This window comes from Lemur catta, chromosome 8, assembly GCF_020740605.2.
Source record: "Lemur catta isolate mLemCat1 chromosome 8, mLemCat1.pri, whole genome shotgun sequence".
Lineage (NCBI taxonomy): Eukaryota > Metazoa > Chordata > Mammalia > Primates > Lemuridae > Lemur > Lemur catta.
The window spans coordinates 6868040-6878642 of record NC_059135.1 but is presented as its reverse complement, the minus strand read 5'-3'; the positions used below and the strand labels follow the sequence as shown (position 1 = coordinate 6878642).

At 64.9% G+C, this 10603-nt stretch overlaps 1 protein-coding gene across 2 annotated transcripts; it reads right to left on the bottom strand.

The window, feature by feature from the left end:
* Positions 1 to 1463: 1463 nt before the first annotated feature.
* On the bottom strand, positions 1464 to 10352 carry ECEL1 (endothelin converting enzyme like 1). Of its 2 annotated transcripts, none has more exons than XM_045559635.1 (18): positions 10236 to 10352; positions 8420 to 9290; positions 7759 to 7827; positions 7542 to 7652; positions 7358 to 7450; positions 7034 to 7158; positions 6183 to 6405; positions 5609 to 5707; positions 5136 to 5210; positions 4893 to 4996; positions 4555 to 4613; positions 4429 to 4480; positions 3441 to 3508; positions 3191 to 3315; positions 2792 to 2857; positions 2338 to 2433; positions 2013 to 2089; positions 1464 to 1883 (listed from the first exon to the last, which is right to left on the bottom strand). In XM_045559635.1, exons 2-18 carry the CDS (start codon positions 9206 to 9208, stop codon positions 1784 to 1786), a joined length of 2331 nt encoding a protein of 776 aa, XP_045415591.1. In that variant the 5' UTR covers positions 9209 to 9290; positions 10236 to 10352; the 3' UTR covers positions 1464 to 1783. The 2 variants fall into 2 exon arrangements, with proteins under 2 accessions (XP_045415591.1, XP_045415592.1); XM_045559636.1 differs by having other exon boundaries at positions 4899 to 4996.
* Positions 10353 to 10603: the final 251 nt, after the last annotated feature.

Sequence of the window (10603 nt, the reverse complement as noted above, 5' to 3'; positions counted from 1 at the left end):
AGACCGGGAACCTCAAGTCCTCTCCCAGGCCTCTAACTGGTCACCACTGGGGTCCTCAGCAGGGCACAGAGGGGGAGGGGCTTGGCCCCAGGAGTGTCCAGGCCTCACTGTATTTTCTGAGCAGGACAGAAGTGACCCTATGAGTTCTGCTGAAGGCTCACCCCACAGGCCTCCTGACCCCAAGGCCTTCCCTAAGCTGGCAGGGTGACAGGAGGATTGGTCTCGGGTGCAGCTGGGGGCCTGGGGGAGCCCAGGGTGGGAGCAAGAGGGCTGGGCCTGAGGATCCTGATTCCAGCAGGAGCCCAGGCCACAGGGGTGGGAGGGTCCCAGGCACCCCCCAAAGGGTGGTAGGTCAAGGAAGGGAGAGGACTGCCCCTCTGTACCAGCTGCCCAAGGGGCATGGGTATGCATGTGCCCAGCCCAGGAGGACAGGTCCAGACACACAGCACCCTCCACGAGGTCCGGGGTCCAGGGTCCTCCAAGGAGTGTGCCATAATGGAGCCCTTAACAAGCACCTGAGCCGGCTCCACGCCCAGGACCGAGCACTGTGCGCTCTCTGGTCTCCCTGGTACCTCGGAATCGGCTGCCATCCACCCACCCCTTCCTAGACTGGCCACTTCCATGGTGTCCTTCTCAGTTCCAGCCTCCTCCTCAGGGCCACGTGTTGTTGGGGTACGCAATGCTCAGATCACAGGGACTTTTTAAATGTCACTCAAGTCTAGGGGCAGGGCAAGGTCAGATGTTCTCTGAGCATAAGGACAGGAGCTGGGCTGGCAAGAGATTCACCACTGATGTGGGAGATGGGGACAGGCCACAGAGGGCAGTGCCCAGGGAGGGGTTAACTGCTCTAGGCTGCCCCTGTAGTAAGAAAACAGACCTGGGAGGAAGGGCAGGCACCGCTTGTGCCCCATGAATGCAGATGCTGGGGACGCCCAAGAGGGGCCACCCAACATGAGAATCCTCCCTCCCCTACTGCCCTCCGTGATTGGGCGGGGCCGGCTGGGCAGCCATGTCCAGCCCACGAAGCAGCCCCACCTCCAGGCTGGAGGGAAGCTGAGATGCCATGGGGGCCAGCTCCCACCTCCATGTAACCGTGGGCCACAATCCCCCTTCCCAGAGGGGAAGCCAATGCCAGGGGCTTGGCTAAGACATGACAGCAGCTTCTCCTGCTTCAGATGTTCAGGGGACATAAGTCCCAGCATCACCCTGGAATGCGAGTCACTGAACCACAAAGCTGAACTGGGGGTGAACCCCGGGCAAAGCTTTGGGGAGGGAGGCTGGGCCAGGGAGGAATCGGAGGTTGGTGGAAAAGACAGACGAGCCCAGGGAGGTGGGACAGAGGGGACTGACACAGGGCGACCAGGAGGTGCCCTCTCGGGTCCCAGCTGTGCTAGGCCTGAGCCCTCCCGCACAGGGCGCTCTCCAGCTCTGCCTGCCCCGGGAGCCCCTGACGAGGCCGAGGCAACAGTACCGCGATTTATTGACCAGACTCAGCAGCAAGAATACAGCAGAGGTGGGGCCTGCACAGTCCAGCCTGGCAGGGGGTCTGGCCCTCTAGAGCCCAGGCTGATGACCCCAGCGTCTGCCCCCCACCTCCTCAGAGCCCAACCCCACCCCTGCTCCAGGCCCCTCATGAAGCGAGGGCCAGCAGGGGGTCAGGTCCTGGAGGGACTGGGGAGGCAGGTGGCGCCCAGAGAGGCTGGCACCGGGTACATGCCTGCCCCGGCAGCCAGCAGGAGGCGATGCGTGCGGGGCGACGGGGATGTGCGGGCAGGCAGCAGGCTCACCACACAGAGCACTTGTGCACGGGGTTCATGGGAGAGTCCTTGGGACAGTGGAAGGCCCGGCCGAACTCCTCGAACTGGGACACGCTGCCCAGCACCCTGGGGTGGGGGAGAGACCCGTGCAGTGTGGGCCCAGGAGCCACACCCACCCAGCTGCCAGGGCTGACTCTGCCCCTTCCCACCCCCCAATACACGAGGCGGGACGAGGCCCGGCAGGCGGGGACACACCTGTAGTGTTCAGGCGCGTGCTTGTCGGTCAGCACCTGCAGGTAGATGGACTGTGACCGCCGCTTGATGCACCAGTTCTGCACCCAGAGGGGAAGGCAGGGAGAAGAGGGAGAGATGAGGCCAGGCATGTACTGACCCCCCCAGCAGGTACTTGAGGCCTTGAGGCCCCACCAGAATCACAGGGCCCACCTCTGAGGGGAGGGTGACAGGAGACAGGCTGGACCCGCGGGTCTGGCCATGAGAGGCCTGGCTCAGACAGGGCTGGGACCAAGCCTGGATGCTGTGTCCCCACCCCCCGGCCCAGTCCAGCCCCCACCGGGCCCACCTGGGCAAAGGCAATGAAGAAGAGCTGGTTGTGCGTGTACTTGAGCCGGTGCAGCGGGTGCTCTGGGCCGTGCTCCCGCACCCACTTCTGGTAGGCCTGGGGGCGCAGACAGCATGGAGCTCTGTGCCCACCCTGCCCTGGGCACTGCCCCTCTCCACCCTCCACCCGGTCAGCCCCTCCCCGGATGCCAGCCCAGCTCTACACACCACCCACCATGTGGAGTCCCTGACCCCAGGGAGGTGCCACCCCCTCCAGGCAGCCCTCTCTGCTCTCCCTGTGAATGTGGGGCCTGCGAGTCCTTCCTCTTCCTGTGGACTGTGTCCTCAGAGCAGGCCTTGCCCCCGCCAGCCAGAGCTCAGCAGGACAGGCAGGGAGGGGCAGCTGTCTCATCCGGAGCCCTTATCAGCTCCCCACCCCTCTCCCACAGGCCCAGGGCCCGGGCAGGGCGGCTCACGTAGTAGGCAAGCTTGAGGCCGCCCATGTCTGCAATGTTCTCGCCAAGTGTGTGCTTCCCATTCACCTGCAGGGCAGGGAGCAGGTCAGGGGCTGCTTGGGGCCTCCCTCCAGCGGCGTTCCTGGGCCCCGGCCCCTAACTCCTGCCCACCCTCTCCTGCCCTCGCCCAAAGGGTTTGAGTGGGGCTCCAACCACCTTCCTCCCACCCCCACCCCCACGTGCCTGTGAGTCTGTGTGAACTTGTCACGTGCCCATGTGAGTGTGCACAGGGACCGAGGGTGTGTGCAGGGACGCGGGCTGGGCTTTGGGCTCATGCACGTGCATGTGGATGTGCATGATGCTCCTAGTCTGTGCCAGCGAGGCCCGAGGGGCACTGGGGCTGGTGTGGGGGGGTCTCACCCGCTGGTTGTAGACAGTGAAGTTGTCGTAGAGGTGGACGATGCACTCGGCCTTGCGCAGGAAACGGCTGTAGGAGGCCTCCGTCCACCAGTGCAGCAGGTTCCCGGTGCGGTCATACTGGCCCCCTATGGGCAGCGAGCAGGCCCAGGCTGACCCTCACCCCAGAGACCTCTCCCCTCCCCCACCTCCCCTCACCCACTGCGCATGCTCCCCTCCCCCAGCCACCCTCTCATGCCCCAACAAGCCTCACCCCAGTCGTCGTAGCCATGGGTCAGCTCGTGCCCAATGATGGTGCCAATGCCCCCGTAGTTCAGAGACCTGGGCCACAGTAGCAGCGTCAGGCCTCAGCCATCACAGCTCTCCAAGAGCCCCACACTGTGGCCCAGGCCTGAAGGGCCCCAGCCAGGCCAGGAGGTGGCACAGGGAGGCCACAGAGGCATCTGAGTGGTCCTGGGGCACTCACGCCCCGGCTTCCTCATGAGCCATGTGAGAGAGGCCAGCAGTGCCTGTCTCGCTGCCTTTCAGGAAATAACATCTAACAGAACTGGCAAGGGAGTAAAACGGGGGTTCAGGGAGACAGGAGGGAAACTGAGGCACCCACATGGGGGTCTGGCCTCCTACTCCATCACAACAGTGACTCCATTTTGAAACACCTAACCAAGCCTCAACAAGGAAGGAAGAACCCAGGAAGTTAATGTGTCAGGTTTTTTTGTTTTTTCTTGAGACAGAGTCTCACTCTGCTGCCCGGGCTAGAAGGCCCTGGCATCAGCCTAGCTCACAGCAACCTCAAACTCCTGGGCTCAAGTAATCCTCCTGCCTCAGCCTCCCGAGTAGCTGGGACTACAGGCATGTGCCACCACGCCCGGCTAATTTTTTCTATATATATATTTCAGTTGTCCAACTAATTTCTTTCTATTTTTAGTAGAGCTGGGGTCTTGCTCTTGCTCAGGCTGGTCTTGAACTCCTGACCTCGAGCTATCCTCCGGCCTCGGCCTCTCAGAGTGCTAGGATTACAGGCGTGAGCCACCATGCCCGGCCAGAATCCAGGAAGTAAAAACAAAAAAACAAAAAACCTATACAGTTTTCTAAGTAGCCAAGGATGAAGTGTGACTATAGGAACCAGGATCCACGGCCAGCATGACTGAGCCAGGCTCTGGGGCCGTTGGAGCTGCACCGCACACTCACGCACCTAGCAGGCAAGTCCGCATGGCGGCTTCCGGGGCAAGGTCTGTACTCACTGTGGGAAATCAGGGTCATACAGGGTGGGCTGCAGGATGCCAGCAGGGAATACTGCAAGGAAGGCGCGGTCACTGGCAGACTCACCCACGTTCACGCCCCACCCCTGTGGGGACACGCCCCCTTACCCATCTGGTTCTTGTTGGGCAGATAGTAGGCATTGAGTGCCTGGGGGGGGAGCAGCCACCTGGGGAGGAAGGCTGGGCTCAGCTGGGGGCACACTCCATCCCCCACCACCCTCACCTCCTAGTCTCCTTGAAGGCCGCCCCAGTGGTGGCCAAGGCACAGCTCTCTCCTGACAGTACAGCAGGGCTACCCTGGGCTGGGCCCCAACCCCATGCCCTGGGCAGGCCCCTGCACCCCTATACCCACAGGGTATGAGGCAGTTCGCCCCCCAGCCCCTGCCCTCAGACGAGCCCTCTCCCCATGACCCTCCTCTGGCCCCAGCTCTGGGCCAGGCACCCACGTGGACTTGTCCACCTCCTGCCGAATCTTCTTGACTGAGAGCTGGATGCTGAAGCGGATACTGTTCAAGATGTTCTTGAAGTAGGTCTTTTCATGGACCTCAAACTGCATGGGGGACGAGCAGTCAGCACCAGGCCAGGGCAGGGCTCAACACAGCAGGGCCACAGCTGGGCCGTGCAGGCTGCCTGCCCCGGTGGGCGCCATCAGCTGAGGGTCAGGCTGGGCCAGCGGGGACGGGGCCCACCTCGTACTCCTTGTCCACGGCCTCGGGTCTGAGCAGGAAGTCCGGGTAGCCGACCATCACCATCATGTACTGGAGCTGCGGGCCAGGGGCTGGGTGAGAGTGGCCAGCAGCCTCGGAGGACAGCCCCCCACCACTACCAAGGTGGGTAGTGCCAGGGCAGCCTAGCTGTAGGTGTCAAGGTCGGGGAGGCAGGCTGGGTAAGGTCTCCTCCATAAAGACATCTTTGCCCTTTTGTTTTTGTTTTTTGAGACAGGGTCTCGCTCTCAGCCAGGCTGGAGGGCAGTGGCACGATCATAGCTCACTGCAGCCTCGAACTCCTGGGCTCAAGCGATCCTCCCACCTCAGCCTCCTGAGTTACTGGGACTACAGGAATGAGCCACTGCACCCAGCACTTTTGTTCTCTTTCACTGGCACACAGTAGGCACTCAATAAATGTGCATGGAACCAACAGATGGGATGAGGGCCCAGCTCACCTTGGCCCGAGCAGCCGCCTTGGTCTCAGCGTCCATCCAGTCCAGCTCCTCCAGGCGCTGGCCCAAGATGTACTTGATGTCTTCCACCAGCTGCTGCACCTGCGGGCCAGGGGGCAGGGAGCAAGGGTTGACCAAGCAGGCTTTCACTCTGGGCCCCCAGCTCCTGACATGAGGGGAACCCCTGTCATTCCCCACCACTTCTAAGCTCAGGGCTTGGTGCTGAGCACCAAGCGGAGACCTTGGCGGTGGGGATCCAGGACCTGAGCCCTTGACAATAAGCTCCCTGTCTGGAAGGGGCAACTGCTGCAGCAGTGACCACGGACATCGCTCGGGCCAGGCCTCCTGAGCATGGCCAAGAAGGCTTGGCATGGAGGGCCACCTGCAGCTGACAGACCAGGTTGGCTTCCTGGAGGAGGAGGCCTGGTGAGGAGCAGAGAGGACTAAGCCCTAAGCCGGGTCAACTGCCCTGACTGCAGGGGGAATGTAGGGACTCCCCACACTCGGACCAAGGCCACAGAAGGGCTCCACACTCAGTTCGCCACCTGCACCCCCACCTAAACCCAGGACTGCCCACCTTGGCTTTGCTGGCAGCTGAGAAGTGCTCATGCACAAAGAGGGCACCAAGTGCCATGCCAAAGTGGCGGTTGGCCTGGCCCAGGCAGACCCGGGCCAGCTCCTGCGGCTTGTCGCTACCCTCCATCTCACGTGCCAGCTCGTGCAGTGCCTCACGGAATGGTGGTGACAGGTGCTCACTCAGGACCACCACCACGCGCCACACTAGGTAGTTGTGCAGGATCCTGGGGGCCATGTGAAGCAGGTGGGTGTCCAGACATGCATATGGGCCACCCAAGGGCACCTCCCACCCCACCCTATCCCCCCAGCACCCACACAGCCCCTACAGTGAAGGGGGAGAGGTCATTTCAAGTGTGCAGAGGCTGACCCTGGAGTATCCTGAGCCGCAGTCACACAGCAGGACACTCTTGCTACTGACAACAGCCCCTGCTGGTGATGGGTCAGCATCGTTTGCTCACATGCTATGAGGAGGGACACTGGGCACCTGGGGGTGACCTACCTCAGAGCTGGCCTGGAGAGGCCTCGTTTCCTCCCCAAGGGGGCAGAGACCAGGAGGCTCTCCCCAGGGAAGCCCTGGGACAGCAGAGTTGTGGCCACACTTTCCCTCTCTAGCTATCCCCAGGTGAGGAAACTGCAGCTCCAGAAGCTCACGGCCCTGCCCAGGGGCCCACAGAGCAGGTGGGAGAGTCAGGACGTGAACCCAGGGCTCTGGACTCCTATCTCGGTGGCGCTACCTGCCTCCCCAGTGTGGCAGCTGGACAGACATGAGCTGGAAACTCAAAGCTCACCCAGGTCCAGGGCGCAGGGGCGGGGCCTGGGGCAGTGGGCAGGGTGGCTGACCTGCAGCCGTACCTGCGGGGTGTGGAGCGAATGAGCTGGGACACCTGCTGCATGTAGTCTGTGGCCAAGAGCACCACCTCCTCGTCCTCTGAGAAGTCCTCCTGGAAGATCTGGTCCAACAGCCACTTCCACCGCAGCTGTGGGGCCAAGGGCAGGGGCAGTGAGGCTGGGAGTGGCAGGGGCCAGAGAGGATGGGGAGGGGTCAGGGAGAGGCAACAAGGGGACACAGGAGCCTGTGGATAGGGAAAGCCTTGCCCGTCTCTGGGGAGAGGTGACCCGGTGGTCCCAGAGTCAGCACTGCCCTCGATCTGCCCGCCAGGACTGGGCCACACTCACATGGGGGGTGATCTTCTGCAGCTGTCCCAGCGTCACCTTGTTGTACATGGAGCTGATGTCTCGCCGGAGGTCATCATACTCTGACACGGTGATCTGGAGGTGGAGAGCAGAATGGATCCAGCCCTGCCCCACGGTCCCCTCCCCCAGCCCGCGGCACACACACACCCCACCCCCGCCTGCTCACGTTGGCCAGCCGCTGCTCCAGCTGCAGGATCTCCCGCGCCTTCTGCTCCACCGCATTGGCACCCAGGAGGCTGAGCACACGCTCCATGAACACCCTGTATGCTGCCAGGACCTGCACCGGGAAAGGGGGCTCCTCCAGGGTGGGGGACAGGCCAGCCCGGGTCTACCCCTCCCAGGGCCCCAGGCCTTCCCTGCAACCCCATCCCATGGCCCAGCACCTTCTCACTTTCCTCGTCCTGAGCTAGGTACAAGGTCCTCTCTGGCAGAGTGAGCCCGTCCTGGTCAATCTGGGGAGGGAGACAGGGACCAGGGATAAACATGCCAGCTCCCCAGACAGACTGAATCCCCCAAATGCTCAAACACAGGATGTGCCAGACATCTACTGTCACAACCCCCAGGAGCACACAGACACCAGCCCCTCGCTCCACCCAGACAAGCTGGACAAAGCCCTGATGGCTGCCCGTCCCAGCCTGGGGGCACCACGGCGGAGCCCAGCCCCCAGTCCTTCCTCCTGTAAGTCTGAACTCTCCCCACCTGTGCGGGGAACTCGCGGGGCCTGGCGCTGAGAATTGGGGCCCCTGGCATCTCTGGCAGCCCCAGCCCCACAGACCTGTAGCCCCCGCCCCTCAGTACATCCCTCCCGCCCTCACCGCCTGCCAGAGGCCTGGGAAATTGCGGCTCCCGTGGCTCCGCTAAACACTGCAATTACCCAAGGGAAATTACTGGCGCCCTCCTCCCGCGTTCTGCCCCTGCGTGCTCCCCGCTTTTCCTCTCCCCTCCCCTTCTGCACCAGCGTCTGGAGCAAGGGGGCCCTGCAGGCTGGGCAAGAGCGCCCCGAGTCCGCGGCTGCCTGCAGGGTGCTCGGGGAGACGCACTCACACGGATGACATAGCGCGAGGAATTCCTGTCGTCCAGGCTGACAGTGAGCGAGAAGAGCGCGGCCGCGCTGTACACGCCCTGAGCCTTGTACAGCAGCCGGTTGAGGTCCCAGCGCGCCGCAGCCCCTGAATGCTCCGGCCCCCCGCCCAGGTCCCAGCCCCCGCAGTCCTCGATGACCTCCAGCATGGGCCCCGGGCCGAGCCGCTCGATCTCCCGCATGTCGAGGCACGAGCGGAAGAAGGCGCGCACCTTGCGCTGGGCCGAGCCGCCCGGGCCGCCCCCGGGCCGCGCCAGCAGGCGCCGCAGCCTCTCCTCGTTCTGCTCGCCGATGGCCGCGATGGTGCCATAGGTGAGCCTGTCGTCGGGGATGGCGTGGCGCCGCAGCCAGCCGCCGCACGCGAAAGAGTAGAAGTCCTGGCACGGGTCGATGCTGGCGTCCAGGTTGGCGGACAGGAAGCGGGCGGCGCGCGCGAAGGCCTTGCGCTCCGGGCAGCCCTCGGGACAGGCGCCGCCGCCGCCTGCTGCGCCCGGGCCCAGGTATTTGAGCGCCAGCATGGCCGCCAGGATGGCGCAGAGGCCGGCGGCGAACACCAGCCCCGACAGCAGGCACACCTCGCGCCGGTTCCAGCGTGGCAGCCCGGCCCGGGCCCCAGAGGCGCTGCGCCCTGCGCTCAGCGGGAAGCCGGGAGGCAGGGACGCTCCGCGCGCTCCCCCAGCGCCGCACCGGCTCACATACTTGACCTCCTGGAACTCGTCATAGTGCGCTGTCATCGAATATGGGGCCTCCATGGCGCCCCTTGGTTACCGCCGCTACAGGATGCACCTGGCCGCCGGCCTCCTCGCGGGTCTCCGCATGGCCCCCGGGCCGCAGCTGCGGGAAGGACAGAGGCAAGCTCAGAGAGGCCCGCAGCCCGACGGGGCCCACAAGCACGGCGAGGCGGGGCAGAGCCCCCAACCGCGGGCCCAGGCCTCCCCACTCCGCGAATGAGGGAAGGGGGAAGCTCAGCGCGGCCGCCTCGCCCCCGCATGCACAGTGGAGTCCTTTCCTGCCCCCTAGTTCCCTGCACACACGTGCCGGCCACAGAGTTGGGAGGCCCCTGCTATAAAACAGGAGGCGCCGGCCACAGGGCCTGGCACATAGTAGGCCTTCGCCAAAAGGCTGTCTCTCTTCCCTTTGCCTTTCTTGTCTGCGACCAGCCACAGCCAAGGCCGGGAGGGGGAGGGGGAAAGAGCGAGGCTGGAGAAAGGAGGTGTGGTCAGAAGCGCGTCTATGCGGACTCTGAAGTGCTTCCCGCTCTCCGCACTGGACTGAGATGCTCAACAAAGCGGCCAAATAACCAAACTTTGTCCTCGCGGAAGTCCACGGGACCACTCCTAGCCCCATCCCTGGCTCCTTCTGCTCCGCAGCCCGAATGCCCACCAGCCCCGTCCCCAGCGGCGCGCGCCATCGGCCCAGAGTCGGGAAGACACCCCCACCCCGACGGCTCTGACGGAGATTCCGAGACCGGTTCCGTCCCCATCCCCGTCCCCGCCCCAGGCCACTCCCGGCTTCAACAGGTTCTCCCCGGAACCCAAACTTGGGCGAAGTTTCACCCCCGGGGGTGCGCGAGCTGGCCGGGCGCACCCGAGCTCTGGGGCCGCGCCGCGCAGTCCGCGAAGCCGGAGAGCCGAGCCCGGGAGCCGCAGCCGCAGCCGGAGCCGCAGCCGCAGCCGCGAGGACGCAGACAAAGCCAGGAGGCTCGGCGCGGCAGCCGCGGCGGTGGCGGAGGTGGCCGCGGTGGTGGCCGTGGCGGCTGCGAACTCGGCCGACACTTACCCCGCAGGTGCGCGCCGGGGCTGCGCGGGGACAGAGCGGGTCGGGCCGGAGCCGGGGCCTGGGGCCGGAGCGCAGCGGCGCGGCGACCGCTCTCCCGGTGCGCCCGCCGCCTCCTCTGCCGCCGCGCCGCGCCGCCCGCCGGCTCGAGGGAGGGGGCGCGCCGGCGGCTCCACCCTCCTCCGCCGGCCCCGCGCCCCCTCCTTCTGCCTGCGTTCCTCCGGGCTACCTGGCACCGCGGCGGCAGCGCGGACACGCTCCCGAGGGTCGTGCATGGGCTCCGGTCGGGACTCCGGAGCAGCCTCTCCTCCCGGGAGGGGTCCCCTTCGATCCCGCGCCCCGACTCGAGCCGCCCACCAGCCCGCCGGGAA

What these genes read in the sequence shown, in the direction of transcription:
- ECEL1 (XM_045559635.1), bottom strand. Translation starts at nt 9,208, where the DNA reads ATGGAGGCCCCATATTCGATGACAGCGCACTATGACGAGTTCCAGGAG. An exon ending in CAGCTGCCAGCAAAGCCAAG is followed by an intron (nt 5,708 to 6,182) that starts GTGGGCAGTCCT and finishes CCTGGCCCGCAG; the next exon opens with GTGCAGCAGCTGGTGGAAGA. An exon ending in CCGTGGACAAGGAGTACGAG is followed by an intron (nt 4,997 to 5,135) that starts GTGGGCCCCGTC and finishes TCCCCCATGCAG; the next exon opens with TTTGAGGTCCATGAAAAGAC.